This window comes from Podarcis gaigeae (assembly GCF_964106915.1).
Source record: "Podarcis gaigeae genome assembly, chromosome: 6".
Classification (NCBI taxonomy): Eukaryota; Metazoa; Chordata; class Lepidosauria; order Squamata; family Lacertidae; genus Podarcis; species Podarcis gaigeae.
The window spans coordinates 54,393,043-54,417,961 of NC_139682.1; the positions used below are offsets into that span (position 1 = coordinate 54,393,043).

Below are 24,919 nucleotides of genomic sequence, written 5' to 3' on the forward strand. Positions count from 1 at the left end.
ATTCCAGAAATTCTGTTGTCTCTGTTCCTTCTATTCCATTTAAACTGCTAAAGTACTATTTGCCCTTATAGCAACCCAGCCAGGTTTTGTAGGCAGCTTAGCTAAATTCCCCAGAGAAAGTGACAAATTTAGTGGAAAGCAGCAATGAGTCAGGGTTACAAAATAAGAATGGCTACAGATCAGGCAGTGGAACAGAAAGGAGATGAAATGGCCGAAGTAGCTAAATTAGGTCAGTGCATATGACTTTCCCGCTGCCGTTTTTAGGTTATGCAAATGACTCGGGGAGACAGAATTTTTAGGCTTCCCAAATTCACTGGCAGGGCTGAGAAAACACAGCCAAAAAGCAACCCACGATTTACAGCTACTCCGGAATTGGGTCAACATACGGCAATGTGAAAATTAAAGTCAACAAATGCAAAGTAATGTTTGTTGCTGTGCGACTCTGGGATCCCCTGCTAGGCCTAATTTATATAAATGGCTCTGAGAAGCTGACTGAAAACTGGTTAAGTCTGCTGACAACATGGAATTGGGCATCCGAGTGGATGCAGCAGGAGGGGGGAGACCAGAAGAAGAAAGAAAAGCCAGCATAGAAATGTTAGAGTCTCTTTCTCCCAGCCATGTTGCTTGGCTGATGCGCAGCAAATGAGGCTTAATGTTGACAAATGCAAAAGCAATGCATTTTATTTCTTAACAAAAGCAGATGACAGAATAGGACTTTCCTGGGATCTCAGCAGGAGTAAGTTTGCAACATCCAGAGCAGATAACGGGGGAAGGAGGGGAAGAGGCTCTTTCTTCACATAGCACAACCAAAAGGTGCATTTTCACATAAGGAATAAGAAAGCAGAACTGCAGAAATAACTTTCACCTGCTCAACTTTTCTTCTAAGTAAAAAGGAATGAATTGAAAAATATATTTGCAAATAGATGTATTTGAATAGTAAAAACTCCATTACTATCCTGCTCAAAACTGGCCCCTCCTGTAAACAGGCAAAATACTTATACCTCCCCCAGACAAATGTCACACAATTTTTAAAAAGCAGACAGCACCGCCAAACAAGCAACAATAAAAAGCCCATAAGCCTCAACTAAAAGGGGGGGGGGGGAGGAAGTGACAGGATGCCTTGGTGGGTGTCAAGGAGAATGTCTGAGGGTGTTACGGTGCCCATGGGTTCCATGCTGGGGACCCCTAAATGAAATGGCAAGAATAGCCAGAGATTAGCTGGAGACCAGGTTGAGGGGTTTTCATTCCTACCATGATGATTGCTGATGGATGGATATACATTGAAAGTATCCTTTCAGTATGGGTATGCCTACATTTATGGGCCTTTGTCTTAATTTATGCTTCTGGGTTCATTCAGCATGTATCTACATGGCTTAGAGGTGGGAAAGGGAAAGTATAACCTACAGGTCTGCCAGTTAATTGGGTCTCCTTAGCTGGGCCGTGTGTAGGTGTCATTTCCCCTGAACTCTGATGCTTTTCATATACCATACATTCCAGAGTAATCTTTCCCGTTCAGAATGCAAAACAAGAATCACTACCATTAGGCTGAGTGAGAGAGCCATGTCAGACATCTGATTTCAGGCATCATGAAAGGGCAATAAATGGTTTGCTATTTAATTTGTTTCTATTTTACTTTTACTACCAGGGAGGGAAGGAGGTGCTTGCGGGATTTTCTGACTCAGGTACTAAATAACTTGGCTGGCCTTGGTTATTACACACTTTGGCTTTCATTCATTCATTGGTTTGTCTATATGCCACTTTTTGGCTCAATGGTCCCCCAAGCAGTGAACAGATTAATACAAAAGCAAATATAATATAAAATAGCAAGTATCATCCACACTTTGTGCACTAGTGAGCTGCATTCATGCTCTCACCACAAAGGCAGTTCCCCAGCATCTACCTCTCACTTAGAAGTCAGGTTGACTCACCTCTCCATCTTTGACCTAGGAGCAAGCCCATTCACAAACAATTGCCAATGGGGAGTTTCCTCGCCCTCATCCTAACCCAAAGGACCAACTCAAAGAGTAACCTTCACCTTTAGCATCAGCTCCCCCTTTAGTGCTGCCTCAATCAGCCCACAGACACCTCCAATTAAACAGACTTCTCCTTAGCTAAGGTGTGGCCAAGTTCTCACTTTTGCTCTCCACAGGTGAGGCTAGATGGCTCCACCTTCTGGCTCCTCAACAGGCTGCTGTTCTCCACAGGTGCAGAAGCAGATGCAGTAAAGAAGAGTTGGGGAAGCTAAAGTTGGCATTCGTCTTCCTATTATTGTTACCTGCTGTCTCCATTTGTTTGTGTGAATGGAGGGGACAGGGGCACCATCTGCTTCTGCTCTAAACAGTGAATGCCTTGGGCTGGCCCTGCTTCCTAGCCATTGGCTCCATTAGGAAACACATGTCAGACATTCGGCACATTAGCAAGCAATGTCAAGCAAAAAAGGTTTGACCAGACAGCATCCATAACAGCATGGTATAGAAAAGGAGTGGGAATGTTTTTAAGCCCAAGACCTTCTTTTCTTTCTGAGGAACCTTCCAGAAGCTAAATGCCACGGGTGGGTAGAGCCAAAGGCAAAGGTGGGCAGAGGAATGAATATGAATTTTACCTGTGTTCTGTAGGCTAGTTTCTACACACACACACACACACACACACACACACACACACACACAGCAACACCCTCTCCATCCATTCAGGAAAGCACAAACACTCAAGAAGAATGGAAAGCAAGGTTGGGGAGGGGTTTGTGTCCTGGGAGTACAAAGGGCCGGATAGAGAAGCCCTGCAGGCCTGTAGTTCTTCATCCCGGGTCCAGGTTAATGATCCAGACATTGGGAAGTACAACACACACCAGAATTACCATAGAAGCCAAAAGGAATAGTTGCAACTACAATAGGAGAAAAAGCAATGTCTAAACTGAGTAAAAAAGGAGGACATTGAGGATAAAATGCAAGGTCCTACCTTGACCACCAACTTTATAGCACAATTAAAACAACAATCGTTCTATAACTTCCAGTGAAGCAAGAAGCATCTGTTGACACCAGCATTAGAGTGACTAAATGAATAAAAAGTCCTAAGCCACTGTAAAGAAGACCTGTGAAAGGAAAGGTAATATAAAGGGCTAGACACAGATGTACTGTATCAAATAAAATCCCAGTGCGTGACCCCTTTAAAAACAAATCAACTCAAGCTTTCAGACCTTCTCTGTGCATTAAACCACTTGAAGCACAAGTCAAATAGTAGAGATCTCTGCAAGACCACAGTGTTGAATTCCCACCCCCAGTAATCCTACTAGTCCAAGGGCAGGTGGCCATTGGCAGATTTCAAGAGACTTGCTAAACATCTTGCTAAAGAAAGAAACAATGGAAAGTACACCTAGAGAGCAGGCGGTAAATAGCACAAGTGGTTTCTATGCTAGCATGGGGGGGGGGGAACTATCTTCAGTTTTATCCAAATTATACAATGAAAGTTTAAGGTATTTAAAATCAGGGATGTATGAAACCTTCCCGTTTCTATGGATATATCTAGTGATATTGCATGCCCAGGGTGATTATGTTCATTAGAGTTATATGTCATACCATTGCTGCAAAGGTCATTTGCATTCTGGTTTAACTACTCTGTAATCAGAACATATTCTTCCCCATCATGCCTCATTCCATGCAATTGGTTTAACTGTCAATACTTTGGACAAGTCATCACTTCTTTTGCGTATTTGAATCAGCAATAACTGCTTGGAAACTTATTATAGGAACACCCTGTTTTATTGTATTTCACCTACATTGCTGCTTAGGAGGAGGTTGCAGGTGCAGCTGCAGGCAGCTCAGCTGCTTCCAGGAGAAGGAAGCCCCCTGCTTCTGCCGTCCCTCTTCTTGCCACAGGAGTGGAGCTGGCTAGGCCTGGAGGTGGGTTTTCCCTTCCCATTCCTGCAGTTTGCGGGTCATGGCTTAATAAGCAACTCTATAGTGTCAACATAACTTCTAAATGCACTGGGAAACCATTGTAACTCACTTTAGTACAATATTCACTTTATTGTGCTGGTCTGGAACTGAACCTGTATATCTATGAGTCTATTTAATCCTCTATTTATTCCTCACACACATCTACAACTACAAATATTAAATTTTCACTTTGCAAGGCAATCTCATGGTGGTTATTTTCAGTACCCGTTAACTATAACTAATAAGAAGGTATTTAGGAAATTATCGCCTGATTATTAAAGTTTGATTGCTAATGATAGTGGACCCCTCTGGTGGAGTTCATAGGAAATTTAAGAGAGAGAGAGAGAGAGGACTGACAGTCACATTGAAAGTCACCTCTTAAATCATTACAATATTAATTGTATACATCGTATTTAACTTTTGGGACCAAATTCATGACACTCGCAAGATCAAAATCATGACAAGATTCAAGCAAACACTTGTGCTACTAGATTTGCTCATGTTCCTATACATACATACAACTCACAAACCTGTATCTTATCCATGTTGTCACAGAAGCAACTCAAACTCTCATTGCCCAAACCATAAGTGCAAACATTTCCTGTTACAAAGCTAAAAAGAAGCAGATAAAGTGCCTTATATCAGGTAAAGATGAGCAGGGAAAAGGTGCTATGGGGAAAAGCTCAAATGCAAATCACAGGACTTTAGAGCAGCAAGATTATGGGAATGAGCAAGATAGAGGTAGTAGGAAGACATTAATAATTACCTGTCCCAAGGAAGGGGGAGTAAAGAGTTTTATTGCTTTCAGAGTTTTACTGTGACCTGCGGGTGCAAGGTCAGGGCTGGGTCTCGGACTCTCGGCAAAAACTAAGCACAAATTATTTGAGGCTAATCCGCCTGGACATCATTAACAGCAAGCTTGTGAGCTTTCAGAAAACAAGCAGAAAATATTTTCTAGTCTCAAGTGTTGATGGGGTGGCTCAAGGTAGGCTAGGTTTCATAAATTCCCACTGAGATAAATCCTCTCCCTACCCCAGGTTCCATGAAAAGGCTTCCTTTCAGGGTAACACTGGCTTGTGCTTCCTGCAAGGGTCTTAACTAATGTAAGAGGAGGAAATGGGCATGGCTAAGAAGCAGGGAAGCAGAAAGGAGGCAAGATTTGTGATCCAGGTAAGCTGAAGAAGTAGTCTGACTCCCAATGGCATCCATGGTGTCAGAGAGTTGGAACAGGATGTTGTGGAAGAGCATCCTGGAGAATTTCAAAAAGCTGAATGAATAGGAGAGAGACATGGGACAGCTTCAGTGGAGAAAAATTGGTCATAGTGGAGAATGAGAAGTGTCCAGTTAGTTGTAAGAAAGAAACTTCTTGATGGGCATGAGCTGTAACACAAAGAGTGATCTCATTAAGGACAGGGCTGGAAGGAAGGGGCATTGAATGCCAAGGATATAGCTGTCAATAAACATCACAATACAATTTTCCTTCCAGAGAGAGGCAGGGAGGTCATGAGAGAGCTCTGGTTAATCAAAACTCACAGCCAGGTGACTGAGATGTCCCTCATTGGGAAAGGTGGGGATGTTTGCAAAGGAATATAATCCAATTAGTGGGAGAAGATGCTTGCTGGAGGATGCCCTATTGTTACTTTCCTAGAGTTAATTGATAATTGAATAAGAGTTGAGTGGCAAAAGTTCCAGGAACTAATTAGGCTTGAGCATATGTCTTTCAGACCCTTGCACAGTTCAATCTCAAGTACTGTTGTTGTTGGGGACTTTCTTTAGCTTACTGCTAAACTGGGATGTGCTTAAATTTGAACAATAATCACTTTCCCTGATTCACCACAATGGCACCAGGTGCGCTGCTCAGAGCAAAGCTAAAATGCACACACAGTCTCCGAGCAAGTGCAGAGATTCAGTTTAACTGAGTTCTCGGAAACACTAGATAAAAAAAGATAGAACCACCTTCTCTTTCAACAATTTGGAAGCTCAAAATGCAGTGGTTGACAATTAGCAACATCTTGATGAATGTCTGTATTTCTGGTTCTGACCAGCAACCAAACTTTTGGTGGTTCAAAATGCCTGGCTTCCTACTGCCCCCTTAACTCTGGGGCACAAATGCAGCTTCTCATTAATATGAGGTAGTGTAGCAGACTAGCAATTGTGGAGGACATGATGAAGGCTGGACCACTACTGTGGGTGAGGCAGAGGATACCAGATGAAGCCACAGGCTGTTAAGGGCTGAGCTTCCTGATTCATTTGAGTCATTGTGCTTAACAAACACTGTGATAATTTCCTAGTGCACTACAGGGAAGAAAGACAGATTGATAGTTACTACTCCTTTTCTGGTCTAAGAGTAAGCAGTAGAACATTGTGCCCTTGAAATCTGTAGAAGAGAGTGTTGGTTTCACTGTTGCAGCTGAGTGACAGAAGACTGCATATTGGCAATGAAATGTTCAAAGAGGTATGAGCTGAAATCAGCTAAAGCAATGAAAGGTTCACCAATGCAAGTGAGGCTGCAACCAGCTCTGTCAGAAATGCATAAACATAATGCTGAGGCAGGCCACATATTGACCTGGAAGATTGATTTCACGGCCTCCTAGAAGGAACATTAACTGTCTATGGCTGGAGTCTGAAGGTGTACTTCGCTCTGGGCTTTCACTGCTCTTTAGATCTGGAGTCTTTGCATCAAAGGTCATCAAGATCAGCCAGTATATGATCCAAGTTAGGGGCCTGTCAGAAGAAAATCTCAGAAACAAATCACCCTGTAGCAGCAGCATTAGTTCCAGGTAGTTTAATGGGCCCGAGGTGCTTTGAAACAAGAGCTGCTCTTTATGTTTTAGGGAGATATGATGGAATGCCACCTAAGAATAAGAGTTTTCTGGAAGCCCTGGTTACAGGCCTATAATTACTTGTCCTATAGATTAACAGGAAACATACTAACAGAATATTAGGGACCAGGTTCGTTATATTCTTTAAACACAGTGAAACACAGTAGTACGTCTTAGGGCTTTTTATGTTAAATCTGTACATTAGCCCTAGCCCATTTCACACATGCTTGTGGGCTGCATCTGAGATACTTCATACAGGCTAGAGATGCATGCCCTTTTAAATATCATGGTCAAACACAAATATCTTGTACAGCACTTCCCCTGCACTTCCCATGGACTCCCCATAGGCCCTGATGGACCCAGTTCCAAATTAAGGGGAAATCAAAGCAAAAGTTCTCTCATGTGACAAACCCACTGTACTACATCCCAACAAATAAGCATGCCATTCACACACTTCTGTGATGGGAAGTGGTAATACGTTGAACACTTTGCGGTATGAAGCTAGAAACAACACCTGTTAGAAACAAGGATAATTCCAGAAAGAAACAAGTACCAGAATGAGGAGGGAAGAGGATGCACAAATCTTTTTTGCAGGTTGTGATAAGGAAGAGCAGGGATTTTGCTTACATTCTGACCCCACTTGAGTAGCACCGACACACAGATCCTTAGTTTCTTATAAACATGCCACATAAATCCACGTGACTCTTAAGAAACAAACACCACATCCATATAAAATACAATCCAGATTCCATCAGAGGCTGTTCTGTATTTGTGTGTCTCTCCCCCCCCCCCAGCAGTTTCCAAAGTGTAGAAGAGTTTGCAAATTGTATCATGCTGTTCCTGTTAATGCAGCTCAGGCTGTTGAGGGTCCTCATCCCCAGTCAGAGCAGAAGTCAAGTAGATTTGCTAGGAAACTGTTCTGACTTCTGCAATGTTTTCCCTCCTCCTCTAGCTCATTTTCCATTGACACCTCTAGCCTGGTTTTCTGGTTCCTGGCAGGGTTAACGGGCAGACCCAGCAGGGGGAAAAGGAATGTCTCTTCCCCCTAACCGATTTCCTTTTATCACTGCTTGCTGTCCAGTTTGCAATGAACAGTTGGCTCCTGAAAGGGTTACATTGCCAGCTCAACATGCAGGCGATTTATTACAATTCCACGATGAGGCCTAGTTTATACCACACAGTCGCAAAAGTGTGACCAGCAGCTGCAGAAAAGTTCTTGCCACCGTGAAAGAGCACAGGTAATTCATTGAAGCGACACTATTTAGACTCTCGTTGAGCCGAGCAAGATGGTCCAGAGATCTCAGCAGATCAGGACATCTTGATCTCGTCAGCCCAGCTAAGGCAATCATAAATAAAAACAGCCCTAGGGATTGTTCTCAGTTTTACCAACAGGGAAAACTTTGTTCCCTGCAGTGGGTTGAGGTGGGGGGGGGGTGTTTTGTTTTTAACAGGCCAAATGACTAGATCATGTCAAGAAATACAACTGGCCATTAAGTGAGTTGGTATGAGGAAGCCTCAGCTCACTGCCAATATCTATGAAGTTGTAATTCTTAAACTGCTTCAGAACAGAACATAAAGCATAAAAGTGATTGCATTAAACAGAAGCTGGGACTTTCAGGAAACAGTTTAAGATGGACAAAGCACTGTGCAGTTCAAGATGGAAACATGGTGACTGTTAACTTCATTATTCAGCATGACACACACACACCCCTTTAAACCTATTAGATATGATTGCATTTGCCCCCAGGAGCACATAACCATTTACCCTCCTACTCAATGAAGAAATCTAAAATAACTCCGTTTGAAAATGATGATGGGACCACTTTTTTCTGAAAAGGACATCTATTTGCGTAAATTTAGCAGGATACTTTTAAGAGAATACCAGAAAGAAGTTTTGCCAATTTTTGATGGAGCGGAAGAGGAAGAAACCTTAATTTTGGCAGAAGGTGTTATGCAACCTTCTGTCTCAACAGGCTCAGATCAACCTCCAAGCCTATAGGAATATGTGTCATTATAAATTTTTTTAAAACAATTTACATCCCATCTTCTTTCCATGCAAGAAGGAGAGGCAGCAAGATTTCACACCATACCCTGGAACCACAATTGGGGAATGACCCTCCTACTCCACTAGTTACAGCATGCATGGATATCAATTTAGACATCATTTGAGGGGGGGGGGACTGCACCAGCAATGATAAAGGTCTGTCCCCACAGGGTACAAATGTGTTATGGATGAACCCCAACCCAATTTTCTTCATCAGAATTTTAATATAGATTTAACATGTGCCAGGCACTAGTGATTGGCTCCATGGGGTTCCAAGAGCAGACTATCTGAAAAGTAGCCTACTGCTTGCTCACATTCCCCGGTTCCCTTCTTTGGCTGGAGCTTACCATGCACTGCTTTATATCAGTATTTACTCAGCTCTTTTTATGGAACACATACTGTTTTAGATATAAGTGGTGCTATTACAGGCTCACAAAAACAACATGCGCTCGGCATTCTTAAAACATTGGCCTGAGCTCTGGTTTTTGGTGGGTTTTTAAAAATATCATTATTGCTACATTTCTACAGCATTCTCTGGTTTTACTCTTTCGAGAAACAACACATCTAAACTGTGTGGCTGCTTTTGGTTTCCTGACACTGGGTGGCTGCATTTTGTTTCTATTCATTTTTAATTTACAAGCAGGTGTTTGAAAGGAGCCATCCCAGTAAGAGGCCCATTGATTTATGTTCTATTCCAGTAAGTTTCCTTTATTAAAAATGGCACCAGCAGGAGTAGCTTCTAAAAATGAAGGACTCCTATTGGTTTGACAATATGCTTGCATAGTTCACCTGCTCACATCTCACCCAACCGATTTATTATTATTATTATTATTCACACCTTATGTCTGCGTTGTGAGGAAACAGGGTATGTAAGCAACTCAGCTCTGGTTCATACATTTGCATGAAATAGTGGGGCATAGGGTCCCTCTTTGCAAATAACCTCCCATCTGAGCCAGGCCCTATGGGGGAATGCCTGGAAGATGCAGAGGCCTGCTTCACTTGATTCTTTCAGGGAAGGTGGTCTGTGAACTGGACCACCATGAGACTGAGCTCACACAGGCAAGAGTTTTCTACGTGGAAGAAGGGAGGGGTTTGTGTCACTCTCCCAGCATCCTGTTTTGCCAGTGCTTCTGTGGTACGGATGCTGACTGCCAAAGGGCTGTTTAACACTTTGCACAGACAACATGATTTCAGCATGTCTGTCACAAAGAACACCATACCAAATGAAAGGGAGACTCATCCCAGTGAATGCACTGAAAGCACAATGGGTATGTAACAGTTGAGGTGCGGCCCTAAGTAGAAAAGACTAAACAAGAGGTGGAAGGCGGTTGAAATGAATTTGCCCATTAACCTACAGCAGGGCAGTAGCGGGGGGGGGGGGCTACTTTTCCACTGAACTGTTATCTAGAAATGAAATGACATGCTGATCTCGTGTTGTACTCTGGCTAATTAACATTGCCCCACTGGTAGAAAAGCAACCACAACAGACAGCAGAACCAATCCCAGGTGAATTAGCCTATTTAACTGTAGCAGTTCTTTGTTGGCCTATCAGCTCTGTGAAAGAATACTGTATAACCTTTCCCTCTACTACAGTGTAAAGACCATAGCCAAGAATAAACATTCCCTCAATTTCTTAGGTTTCTTTTGCACCCTATTTTCAAAGCAGTTGGCAAAATATCCTATTTTATTTAACCACTCAACCTTGTTAGACTGAGGGACAAATGTCTTGCCTAAGAATGACTTGGAGGGATCGGTTCTTCAGTATTCCACGCTCAACTATTTTATGCTCTACAATGTTGCTCCCCCCCCCCTTTTCTTTTTTTGTTCTGCAGTGTTCCAGAAATGCCCCTGCAACACGATCATCTATCGACATAGCTCCTGGCACCTAACGATCGTGAGACCCACCACTGGCACCTCAGTTACACTTCCACACAAAATCCTAAACAACTCCTGCAATGTTAGAAGGAGGCCCAAAGAACACCTATGGATGAATAGATGACATCAGTGAACATTTTGGAGTGATTTACAACAGCTTAGGTATCAAACAAATGTGGTGCCTGGAAACTATCCTAAAGGGACGCCAAGAGAGCTTTTGAGCCGGTTTTAAAACTCTGTTGATTGCTGTTTTGACAATAAATAATCCCAGAAGGGAGTTACTGAACAGATTGCAGCACTGGAGGATTTTGAAACAGAGAATACAAAAAAAAGGGCGGACCATTTCTCCAAGGACTGACAGACAGTATGTCCATTACATGTGTGCTGCACTGGGTGATGACGAACATATATTCCCTATAGGATACAAGGAAACATATATCCATGCTGCATAAAGACTCAATGCCTATTCACAGCATTGAGATTTAGAGGTTGCCATGCCCAGGTTTCATCCTAGGAATGTTAATCTTTAAATATGATTTACCAGTTTAAAATCCCTAGACCAGTCACAGATCCTTGTATTTCTCTGTGAAATCTCCAGTCTGATGGGTGCTCTGTCAGCAACTCCACACCAGAATGTTGTTGGTTCAGATCCACCTCTGCCCTTGCTCCCCGCTCCCCCAAGGTTGTGACTTAGTGCTGGTGGCTTGTTTCCATATGCTATACCTGCTCACAAGCCACAGGCAGATGAAAGAGAAGACTCCCTGATCTCGTCGTGGACTTGTTCAAATGTAAACAAGTCTGAGTGGCAATCAGGTCATCTGTAAACATGATCCTATTATACCAATCTAAAGAATGTTCCTGGAATGTAAACTAATGCAATATTCAACAATATTGTTGGGAATCACGCTTCCCAACTATACAAGGTGGAGAGACATTTGGTATGATATACCCTGTTTCCCTAAAACAGACTCCAATAGGAACCTGGCTGCAATGCAAAAGCTGAGGACAAAAACACCTGCCTGAGTTGAGTCACCATCCAGTTTTCCCTCAACATGCTGATTGGGAAGCAGCAGCAGTTTTTTCATTTTTTTATTTTGATGTGACAAGAGCTAGGCTGGCCTGGGAGTTGATTAACATCATCTGTTGCGGCCTATGCACTTGTCCCTGCACCCTCATATGTACAGGTGGTGGTTCATGATGCACATTTATAAACAAATGGGTTGTTGTTTTTTTAAAAATGCCCTATAACCCTTGTACCTCCTATGGCAGAAACACACCCCGTAAAGATTGTTCCTGAACTTCCCACTATAATGAGATGATGACACTGAAAGAAATATTGCATCAGGTTTGCAGAACAACTTTGTAGTATGAAGCTATCTTTTAAGAATGCCCTTCTTCGATACAACAAAAACCCAAATGTAAACCAAGCTTTGCCGCCTATAACAACAACAAAGTAAATGTCCAGATCAACTGATCCCTAACTTGACTCACAAACTTCAGCTACAATCAATGGCAGTGTGAAACGTTCCATAAATATTGTGAGAATGCGAAAACACCTGCAACAGCAAGCAATTAACTCCTTCCTTTTATTAAAGCCTCGTTTAAATCCAGCTACATACTTCCACAGTGACTGCTAACCTTGAATTCACATTGGCAAGTGTGTCCGCAACTGGCTTTCTGTGTGGATCACTTTTGAGAACGTTTAAGACAAATGCCTGCCTGTTCTTCAGTCACCTCTTTCCTAACCAATAAACCGTGAAGCTACTGAAATCATTGGCAAAATTACTCTTGATGTTAACGGGGGATGGTTTGGCATAGCACACTGCAGTAAGGGGATGAATTGAGGCTGATGCACATACTAGGCTGATCCTGGCATGGTCTGACAGGCTAGTGCTCCAGTTTACGCCTGATGAGGATATAACCCAAAGAGAAGAATGGAGCAGAGACAAATGTCTTTCATCTATTTACAGCAGCATCTGTAACCCTAAATATGATTATTTGCTGTCTTCTGTATGTAAGAAAAGGATGAATCTCAACCTATTATAGCTACAATGTGGATAATTTCTTTCCCCCAGCTATTACAGAAATGCTTGAATCACCATGATGATAACTACTGGCCACCATCGCTGCCTGCCAAGTGAAACTGAAGCTATAAAGATTTTAAAAGCAGGGGCAGTGGCTTGACTTTATTTCACAGCAACAAAGAAAACATCCAAATATTTCTCCTGTAAGGACATTTGGAGGAAGGAGGAAAATCTCATTTGTGCCACAAGAGGGCACTTTAACTACAGACAAATGCAATCTATGCTATTTAGGAATCACCCAGGAAAGAAGGTGATGGAGGAAGTGGAAAACTGCTTAGTTATCTCCTGGGTTATAGGATGATGGAATTTGACTGCAGAGATACAGAAAGATGCACCAAGCCAGTAGTTTGCAACAGAATTCCCAATTTGCCTGTTGTTGTTGTTGTTGTTGTTGTTGTTTTCTTTTTCTTTTTTAAAGTCATATGGGCTAACCCATATATATTGCAAAAGGGGCAAACTGTAAGGAAAAACGAAGATCGTATTGACCAGATGCAGGACACATGGCATTGCTTTTCAAATGAAAAGCCACAAGAACGTCAAAGCCCATGGGTCCAAATCAGTCTCCTAGATCGGACATGCATGACCCACCAACCCAAGTGCAGATCGCCAGCCATGCAGGACAGAACTGTTCATCGGGGCTTGAGAAACCTATGGGGATCCTTTCTTTTGCACTTTGCCTGGAACTGCCAAACAGAATGCAGAGATTGCTATGCATATATATGGGATGCCACAATACAGGGATGGGAAGCTAAATCTGGCTTGGTGGTCACAAGTTGGGCTGGCCTGTCACTATAGGTGCTCCTTAACTCTCCATACTATTTCTGATGCCCTTTCTAGGTATCTTTCTCTTTACTTGCACTCTGTGTGGAGAGGGAAACCTTTAGGGCGCCTTTGCAGATATATCCACAAACTTTACTAGCAGAACACATTTTTATATGGTGAAATCATGCCCATTTGAGGCCTGAAAGCTAACCCCTCCCAAATAAACTCCCCATTTGCAGCCCCTTACCTGCACAGCTACCTGATTTCACAGAGCTCCATGTGAACATGAGTCTTTCTGTGTGCACTGGAGCTGCTGAAATCTTGTGACTGGTATCTGCCTCACACACAATGGCGATTACGGTTTTGGTATAACTCAGAAGGCTGTTTTAAGTTTGTCTGGTGTAAGTGTTTAAAGTTAGCAGGCACATAAATAAGCCAGGCACGGACAAACTGGGGATGAAGGTGTGTTTCTCAGACAGAGCTGGCAGCTGCCTTCGTTTATCGGCAGGCCATTTATCATCTCAAGAAAAATATTGACGGTTCACAAGATTCACACTTGCCCTGGCCCTGGGCTGAAGAAATGCTGTCTTCCAGGAAGGCTTTGAAAATGGAACCAAATCAAGGAACTGAGCCTCAAAAAGAAAGGGAGGGCATTTTATTAAGCAAGCAGAGGAAAGCAGGAAGACTTCTTGTGTGAAAAGCTGGCTACAAAAGCATAACACTGGTGCCAGCCACTGGGAATACATTTCTAGTAGATTCCATTCTACTATCCCAACAAAAGTAGGCCTAAAAAGACTGATGAGGGAATTTTCAGGATATTGCCAGAGAGAACAGCTGGCCATGAATTACAAGAAAACCCAAGTCATGGTTTTCTCAAGAAACTATAGAGCCCATAGATGGAGCATGGACAACCAGCTCACTGAACAGGTCAAAGTTTTCAAATATCTCAGCCTTATTTTCCAGTCTACGGGGTCATGGGGAGCACACCAGAAATGTACAAAAGAAAAAGCATCCCAAAGTGCCAAAATTCTGACACGCTTTTTCTACACAAAAGGTGGGAAACATATACCATCAGCCCTGGAAGTGTTCCAAGCTAAACCCCTAGCACAGTTATTATATGGGGCTCAGATTTGGACAGGCACTCAGCTTGGATCAATGGAAGCTGTCCAATCAAAGTTCTTAAGGCAAATTTTCTCTGTACCACCTCATTGCGCCTAGAGGCTAATCTTCCCTCGGTACAATTACAGATATGGCATAGGACACTTAACTATTGGCTTCGCCTAAACTGAAATCCCCCTGGTCTAATATCCCTAGTGCTGCAAGATTGTCACAAGAACACCTGGACTAAAATTGTCTATCAAAAACTTCCCTCTTGTGGTTTATCACCACAACAGCTACTCACACTGGATTTTAGTAAAGCAAACAGTCTAATTAGTCAGCGCCTAAATGATATTAAGCGAGAGAACAACTTGGCCATAATAAGGAAATTTTGTCCATGGTACAACTATTTTCCACCTACCCATCTCAACTTGGTGGTGCATGCCCTTCTGGCTTGCACTCTTTATAAAGACTTGAGAAATGAGGTTATCACCCCTCTTTTATTGTCCATTCTGGGTCACCCAGCCACTGTCACAGTGTCCTTTCTTTTGGCAGATCAAGATGAGCAGGTGACAGCAAAGATTGCAGGGTTTTTAGCTGGGGCAATTAGAATAAGATCCACTATTTGACTATTGATTCAAAACCCAAAAATGTATTTTATATAATTGACTTTTTATCTTTATTCTTTGTATATTGTATTGTTGTTTTATTGCTATGGCTGGTGGCTGATGCAAATAAAGATTCATTCATTCATTCATCTCTAGTAGCTGCATATGCAGAAGTTGCTTCGGACAATAGCCGAACCATTATGTCTTTGCTCCTGTAAATGTAGATCTGTGGACAACGCACACCTGTGCCACAACTTAACTAATGTCATTCCAGGATGGTGGGCTCAGAAATAAGCTGTATGTCTCAGAAAAGGATTTTAGCACACTGTTTGTCTAGCCTTTCTTAAACCAATAACTTAAGGGCAAAGGCCAAGAATGGAACGTTATGAGTGCTGTGTTCCTGGTTTGTGTGGCCACTGGTCAGTGGCAAGGAGTTCTGAGCAGGGCTCCTGCTAAAGTGACACATCAAGCTGGGTTTAAGATCTCACCCTTGGCATAAGAGGGCAAGTGGGTGAGGATGCACATTTGGGTTCCCTAGCAATTTCCTGTGCCCTTCCCTATTGCCTCTGGATGGTGCTGGCTTACCCATGATGAGGGGTGGAAATCATAAAGCGAGAACTAGCCATGCCCAGCTGAGAAGTACTGAGTCACTGTGAATGGAGAAACATATATGCTAGTTATAGGTAGTAGTTAGTAGTTAAATTTGTGGGGAAGTGTATCCACAACTGTTTCTTTGCTGACTTGCTTAAGTATGGCAGAGTGGATTGTATGTGAAGGAGAAGAAAAGCAAGAACTGTAGTTAGTCAAGGATTTGTTATTCTGCTGAAAGGCAAGGATTTCTAAGGAGCCTGAGAGATCTAGTTGTATCTCCACCTTACTGCTGCTTGTTCTCTGGGTCAGCTTTTAAATCTCGTGTCCAGGGGATTAAGGCGCAAGACAGAAAATATACAATCACATTGATACCATGAGTTCTGGTTGGTGACAAGTATGAGATGGAGCAATGATAGACAGATCCTGCACCACTTCTTCTTCTTCTTCTTCTTCTTCTTCTTCTTCTTCTTCTTCTTCTTCTTCTTCTTCTTCTTCTTCTTCTTCTTCTTGTACTGTTTTAGTGTTGTTAGCCGCCCTGAGCCCGGCTTCGGCTGGGGAGGGCGGGATATAAATAAAATTTATTATTATTATTATTATTATTCAGCATCTCACATCCATCTTTGGATATACACCTCTCCAGTGTTCTCGGCTGGTTGGTTGGTTGGTTGGTTGCTTCCTGCACCCACATAAGGCCTACTGCATGCACTCATCACATAGGTGGCTGTCTCCTTGGTCTTTTAAAATGGTAGGGTCCCACACAAGCATATTCCATTGGCCTAAGTCATCTCTTGCCACATATCCCACACATGTCCATTTTAACTCTGCGGACATATGCAGATATGCAGGACACCTGGCAAGCGTGTAGAGTGTGGAGTTCTCTTACATGTGAAGAAATGATCAACCCTGGAAGATAGTTCCACTTAAATTATTGGTAAAGCGAGCTGAGAAATAGCACAGAATTTGTTAATATAAAAGCATCAGCAACACAAATGAATATGGATAGCTGACGCCGCAGTTGCAATACAGAATGGGGTCATCTAAAGTAAGTGTTAAAAAAAACCACCTCTTGGAAAAATATCTCATTTCTAAGTCCATTCCAAATTTTAAGCTTCAACATGGTCCTGCAGACATCAACAGGAATGAGACTGTGCTTGTAAGACAACACACGCACAGCCTCTTTCCTGTTCCCAAAACATATTTGGCGGTGGCAGCAGCACTACCACAACACGGGGAACTCTTGAGAAGGGCTGGTACTGTTCTCCTAATTATGCCTGAGGATGCTGCCACAACAATGTCCCAGATACAAGGACCAGGGAATTCTAAGCAATGGGCATTCATTTCCATACACACACCCAAATCCAAGATCTGTCACTGCCAGGGCTTTTTTTCCAGCCAGAACTCACTGGAACTCAGTTTCAGCACCTCTCAGGTGGGCGCCATTGCCATTGTAAGTGAACAAGGGAGGTGTCCATGGTGAGTTCTGGCACCTCTTTTTCTAGAAAAAATAGCTTTTGAGTAGTAGTGGTGGTGACCCGTGCTATCTTAGAAACTGCTTAAATAAGATTTGAAGAGTGGGTGTTCATTGTTTATGAGGAGGGCTAGATTCTACTCCTTAGGACAAATCATGCCATTTTTGTACATGGCAGCCAAAGTAAAAAACAAACTACATTTAACACAGAAACAAAGATGCCTGTAACAAAGGTCTTAGGGATGTTCAGCAACAGGAAAGTGTGCCAGATTTGCTGAATTCACTGGAACTTTGTTTGCTATACTAAAGGTGGATTCAATTTGTTTCTTAGCTTCTCCAGTCACTTTTTTAAAATGTAGGGCAGGGAGAAAAAAATCCGTACCTAGCAGGATGCTGTGCATTGTCATTAATTAAAGTCTCTAGAGAGTACAAAGGCAAAAGCAAAAAATGAGAGTATTCTTGCTAAATTAAATCAATATTGGCTGCATTCTCTTGTGACATAAATACAAAATAGGCATGCAGGCTTCCCATGGTCTCTGGAATTTGAGTGGCATAAATAATATGATGCCTTCCTAGAGCAGATTACCAATCATTCAAAAAGGTGAGATGTAGTAGTCTATGAGAGATTTTATTTTTGTAGGGGATGCCATAGGGGATACTACCATTCAAGTAGTTTTGACCAATCAGTGGTCACTTCAGCAGCTGCTGGTTGCCCTTATTATTATTACTACTACAGGGAATCAGGTAGAGGGCCTTCTTGGTAGTGACACCCACCCTGCGGAATGCCCTCTCATCCGATATTAAGGAGATGAGTAATTATGTAACATTTAGGAAATATCTGAAGGCAATCCTGTATAGGGAAGCATTTAAGGTTTAAGGATTTATTATATTTTTATATATGCTGGAAGCTGGGTCAATCCAGTCAGATGGGCAAGGTGCAAATTCTTATAATTAATAATTATTAATTTTTATATTCCACCCAGCTTTGCCCCAATATGGTGGCATCTTGTTTTGTTGATCTTGTTTTGTTCATGCTCCAAGCTGCCAGGTCCCAGAATTTATCTTCCCTTTGCTCAGACACCGCCAGCCCTAGTTCTTGCCACTGTCATCTCACAACATTCGCTATTTTACAAAATTCGCTATTTTATTCTTAAGGATTTTCTTATATGTTACTCTAACCCTATTCATATCCCCCTTATTAATTACAGAGGGTCCCCCTCCAAAAAAAAAATCCTAATAGCTCTTAAAAGGTCTTTCTTTGCCTCCTTGCATTGCCCATCAAAACAATCTCTCTGGCTTCCCTGTATACCATTTGTGGCATTGGGATATATCAGATAGGGTCTGATGACTGTATTACTTACACACACACACACACACACACACACACACACTGATTGTGCCTTGGTCAGACCACACCAGGAGTATTGTGTGGACTCTCCTTCCTTGGAAGTTTTTAAGTAGAGGTTGGATGGTCATATATCATGTATGATTTAGTTGCAATTCCTATATTGCCAGGGGTTGGACCAGCTGATCCTCAGGGTCCCTTCCAACTCTACAATTCTATGAAATGTAGAAGCTCCACTGCTATTGTAAAGAGCCCCATTGAATCTCTGGCTAGAAAAGGAATTTCCCAGAGACATTCCTGCAAGAAGTCTAGAAGCACAATACAGTACAGTGAACTTGTAAGCTTATTGCAGGCAAACAGGAACTCATATGGATCGAGGAAGTATGTGTGCAATAATTGAAAATAGCTTTTGTTTTAGTGTGGCGATAAAGCAGTATTTCTCAGATGGTACCGAGGACCAGGATCTTACTAATGGCTTGCTAGGCTGATACTATTATAAACTTGGCAAATGGTGCATGTGGAAGCTACTAGTGTACTGTAGCATTTGCTTTGGCTGCAATTAATTGATAACTAGATTCCTGCTGACACTTACTTTTTTCCAGAAGAGAACTGGCAGAAGATATGCAACTAGCATTTCATTTTCTCATTATAAAGGAGCACACTTAAAAAAAAAAAATCTACCTCTTGATACCAAGCACATTTGAATGTGAAGAAAAAGAACTTGGGAGGAGGCAGGGGCCAGGGAGCTGAGTTCTGAGTTAAAACAAATATTGCTAATGGAGAAGGCAAGGGAAAAGAGTATGGCAGTGCATGGTGGAACAGCGGAAACCTGCTTTCAAATATTGCTGAAAAGAAGGATATGCATCACCACATCCAAAGCTAGTCCAACTCAGAGTAGACTCACTGAAGGGAACAGGCTTGACTAACTTAGGCTCATTAATTTCAGTGAGTCATCTCTGAGTGGTCTTAGTTGAATACTACTCTTAGACTGGACACATCTTCAAACAGAGGGCTGTCTTCCGATAGCCTTTCAAACAGAAGACTGTAAAATTAGGAACATGGGTCAGCTTCTGCCTTGCTCTGCATAATCTGTAAGTGGTACATGTGTGTATACAAGGCTGTACCCAGCAGTGTTAGAATAGAACCACTAAAATCACTGTAACGAACTTAAACTAGTTACAGGTAGGTAGGCGTGTTGGTCTGCTGTAGTCGAAACAAAAAAAAATTCCTTCCAGTAGCACCTTAGAGAGTATCTGAAGAAGTTTGCATGCACACGAAAGCTCATACCAATAACTAACTTAGTTGGTCTCTAAGGTGCTACTGGAAGGAACTTAAACTAGTTGCTTTCATTTATTTCAGTGGGTTTGCTCTGAGCATGACTTAGTTGGATTCAACCCATAAAGTCCAGCCCAATAATATGCAATAGTTATCCCACACAATTGGGTGGGAAAGATCAGGGATGTGTGGATGTTAGGTCAATTTTGTGGAGGCAAGGCCAACCAAGGAGGAAGCAAATGGATGAGATCCAACATGTTTAGCACATTCATTGTGCCATACGCACACATAGAATTTGACATCAAGGTGGGGTGTGAAGTTAAAAATGCATTCAGTTTGAAGACTAGCAACATGGCAGCTCTAGAGAAGACATTCTCAGAATTTCTATTCAGGTAATAGAAATAAATCTTATTTTAAATTTAGCAATATGCACCATACATGCATCTGTTTGTATCTATATTATCCTTTAATCTGAGCAGTCCACACACCTGCACACACACACCCCCCCCCCGGTGTATTAATACTTTTTGTTTAGAGGCCACACTCACAAACATGAAACATGGCAGAACATCTCAAAAACCCCCAGTGATATACAGATTTTTGTAATTAATCTATGCCCCAGGGGTCATTCAAAGTGTTCATTGCCCTGTCTTATTTGTACTTCAGACAGATACACACACACACACACACACACACACACACACAAACAGAGGCACCAAGTCAGTTGCCCAGCTAAATCTCCAATCTGACATGGTTGCTATCAACTTTACTCTCTTCAGATAATTTTTGTAGACTGTTCATAGTTTTTAAGCTCTTCAATGCCTCCACTGCCTTTCAGCTTAGTATTGCCCTTTCTGTTGCACCTAAGTTTTGCAAGTATAACTAATAGGAATTTAACATTTACCAAAGAATTATTTCAACTATAGGTTTAATAGCATTTTTATGGTTCTCTGAACAGCCAAGAGTTTAGCTATCAGTTCCATCTGCTTCGCTTCCTTCCAATTTGCTTATATGTAAGAGAAAGGAATAAGGACAAGCTTAAAGAAGGAAAATAAATTGTGGTGCTCCCATTTAAATATGTTTCCCATTTAAACACTTTTCTCCTTGTAAGTTTTTTGTTTCTCTGTACAAGCACCATAAATCATAACCATTGTCCATTTCTGTTTACATAACCAAACTAAGAAGTTGAAAGCAGTGAACTGGGGGGGGGGGGCACAGAGTTGATTTATTCTGTGCTCTTATTGAAATGTAAAGCATAGGAGACATTTTCAGCTCCTGTTTTGCATGCGGATTCCTCTCCTCCTCCTCCCCCCCAAAAAACCCCCCAACCTGGGCTGAACTTCCACCCTGACACTAGTGAAACCCCATTGAAATTTATGAGCACATCACATGGGTGGCACAAGGGTTATACATGCATCAGAGGTGAGGCATTTTTGCAACATTTCCAGCAGCACCAAAAGCTACCCTTTTAGCACTTTGAGAGGACAACATAAAAGGGAGTGTAAAAATGCTTGCCCATACAGAGCGAGGGCAATGAATGATACAACTGGTTGGAATTCTTCACGTGCCTAATGTAGCAAGCTCTGTTAGTTGGCTTTGTTTCCTTTAGGGTTTTCTTCACTTTCTTAAGAGAGATCTATCAGTCAAAAGTCATGTAGTAAGCGTGATGACATCCAGGTGCAATGTAGCCAATCAGATTTGACTGTGTGATGACATCACTTAAAGGAAAAAAATACGCTGAAATAGTATCAGACAGAGGAAAGCTATTTTCAGCCTCAATGGTGAAATACAGAAATGTACACCACAGCCTTAATAAATATTGTGGTCCTGTTTTGTAGCCCATAGTCAGTACATGTGTAGTCACTGTGGTACTTTCCAGATGTTGCTGGACTACAACTCCCATCATTCCTAATAACTGGAGATGCTGGGGCTGATGGGAATTCTAGTCCAACAACACATGGAGGGTATCACATTGGCTATCCCTGTCCACTGCTACCAGAAATGGTTACTGCTTCCTCTTCCAGCATCTTCAGGAGAATACATGCAATTGGGTTGGATCCAGCCCAGGTTTGACCAGGTCCTATTGAAATTAATTGGACATCCATTAGTCGTAACTAATATTTCATATTACTTTCAATCGAACTTAAGTGCTACCAACTTGTTCTGGATCCAATCCACAGATTTCACTGTGGGCCATATAAATAAAATTAACATATTGTTTGAATTAACATAATCAAATTACACTTTTAAATTCTCCTCTTAAAAAGTACAATTAGCTACAGAAGGGTTCATCTCAACACAGTTCAGTAGAAAAAAATGTTTTCCCTGCAGTCATTAATGAACTCCAAGGTCATTAAAATAAACCTCAACCATGTTATTTAATTACCAATTTGCAAACATGCCCATAAAGAGCTGCTGCAACCTAACTAGCATGGTTTCATTTTAGCTGCAAATACGTCGGTTACCAGGACACATCTTGACATTAAAGAGGGTGATTTTCAACGCTGACGTGTTGTCTTCTTAAGCTTGATCATTTATAAATTAGAAAAACAGTGCTCCACACAATACATTAAAGAACTCTGCTTTGTCTTCTACTTAAGAAATGCAACTAACTAGAAATCACAATCACAGAGTCTCTCTGGTAAATTAGGATGATTTGACAAGAGTGATTTCTTAGATAAAAAGCTGATGTTTTGAGTACAATCCCTGGCAGAGACAGGAACTCTTATCCCCATTCCCATGATAAGGCTGTCTTTTTATGCTTTCCTAACATGCCTCAATAGCTCCACAACATAATCTTCAACAAATTTCTTTATATCCAAGCTTGGGCACTCTAAAGGATCGTGGAATTTATAATGAAACAGTATTTCAATTATAATGAAATAGTATTCAATTAATCATTCTTGTGCCAATTAATTTAGCTTCTGCAGTGATGATTTTCAAGAAGCTTGCTAGCCCTGCTTCTAACTTCCCAACCACAGTCATTCTTGGCCAGGGTCACAGAAAGTGAAATGTAACATCAGAAGGTGGCAGGGAATGAGTGCAATGGAAATCAGGGAAAGGTAGGGCTTCTCTTCTTTGAGAGATCTAACATCAGCAAAGGAGGAAGGAGAGGAAGTTACATCCAAGCATTGCAAGATTTTCCACATTAATACACAGGTTATGCTAACATTTTCCATGTTTGCCTGTTCAAACCAGCTTGTGCTACTTTTAGCACAGCAGGGTCAGCCATGCTTATGGAAATCAAACTGCAGTCTCAGCTTTTCTGTACCTCATCACCAAAGATAATCACTGCTATCTACAACTTATTTTCTGCTCTGGCTGGCTGATGGCAATGATGTATGAAGCAAGAGTGATATAGCTCCATCTGCATAAGACAAGTTGATCCTGCAGAGATATAAAGAGCACCAACACCCCCCCTCCATTTCCCAAAAAGGGAAATAAAAAGGAAGGATGACTTTTAGCAGGAAGCTGAGGAAGTGGGAGATGTAAATCACGGAGGGAATGCATAATCAAGGACAGCACAGTCTTTTTTGAATAGTGACTGGCATTTTCTCACAGGGGCTAAAATTGCTTTTGACAGCTTAGACCAGGATTCAGAAGAGGTTGATGACAGAACACATTTAACACTTGCCATTGGATATAAAAGCTAATAGAAACTTCTGGCAAACCTTTGGAATATTATAGAATAGTATGAATAAACAGAAAAGGTGCACATCAATGAGGTTATACAATATACACAGTGGCGTAGCGTGGGTTGTCAGCACCCGGGGCAAGGCAAGTAATTTGCGCCCCCTAACCCGTGGATTTGCGCCCCCTAACCCTAACCCCCAGATGTTGTGCCCGGTGCGGCCGGCCCCCCTTGCACCCCTCACGCTACGCCACTGAATATACAGCCCTAAAAGAGGGGGGGAGAAAACAGGTATATAGACATAGTCTTTGATTCTACGGTTATTTTACTTGAAAAAGAAGGGAAAGCTTGCTATCGCCTCCTCCATCCTGCAGCCACCTGCACCCCTCATAAAACCTCAAGAGTATAGAAGGGCCCCCAGAACAGCATGTGATGGGGAACAAAAGACTGGTGGGGAAATGGGGGGGTTCAACCCAAGTTCAGGCAGAAAACTACCCAATTTAGCCTGGTTCTCTTCTCACCCAACAGCTCCCTCATGTCCCATCCCACATTCCTAGATACTCTGGCAAATGTGACACAAATGCTGCAGGGAGACTGAGGGCATGGGAAATGTTCCTCTCATGAATTTTCTGATACTAAATTACTTCAGGATCCAAGCCATATCCTAACAGAAACTTCTGAGAAACCTTGAAAAGATGATATAACAGTGTGGTTGAGCAAAGAAGGTATTTTTTTGAGCTGCTGTTATTCCAAGTCTTTGCTTACCTTAGATTCCCAGGTCATGGTAGAGCGAAAACAAAAGCTAAAGCATCACAAAGGATACATGTTTCTTCTGTGTACGGGACTGTAGAAGTAGTCCCTCCAACTATGTAACTGTAGAAGGAGACTTCCAGGGTGTAGCAGTAAGAGGTGTCATCAAGTAGCCCGCCAAGGAACCGACGGCCTGTCCCTGCCTTAACAGCATCTCGGTTGAAGGAGGTGCTTGACTGTAAGAAAGAGAAGGTGAGAAATCAACTGGAGCAGGGCTGAGGCCATACTACTGAAACACAACTGGAAAGGTATTTACCAGAAAAAGTCCATGCACATGCAAACCACATATTTGAGTCCAAACTCCTGCATCTAAAGAGAACACCAGTGCCAGTTGTTCTCGTGTATATGCACGTTACCTCAGTAGAATGAAGAAGCTGCTGTTTGTAAGTTTCCCATAATATGGCAGCTATCAACTAGAGGGTGGAAGCTTTGCCTTGAGAATTCAACACTTGAGGAAAGGGTTAAGTTCCTCTACCCCAGCACTTCAGTCTCAATCCAAACCGAATGATGCAGTCTGCCTCTGGATACCAGTTGCTGGGGAGAAAATTACTGTGGGCTCCTGCCTTGCTTGGTT

At 42.1% G+C, this 24,919-nt stretch overlaps 1 protein-coding gene across 1 annotated transcript in view; it reads right to left on the reverse strand.

Moving 5' to 3' along the window:
• Positions 1 to 24,919, reverse strand: part of BEND5 (BEN domain containing 5) — a 736,551-nt gene that overhangs the window by 28,870 nt on the left and 682,762 nt on the right. The window contains exon 11 of the mRNA XM_083742456.1: positions 24,359 to 24,521. Within this exon, the coding sequence (XP_083598582.1) occupies positions 24,359 to 24,521 (163 nt within the window). The remainder of the gene's footprint in view (positions 1 to 24,358; positions 24,522 to 24,919) is intronic.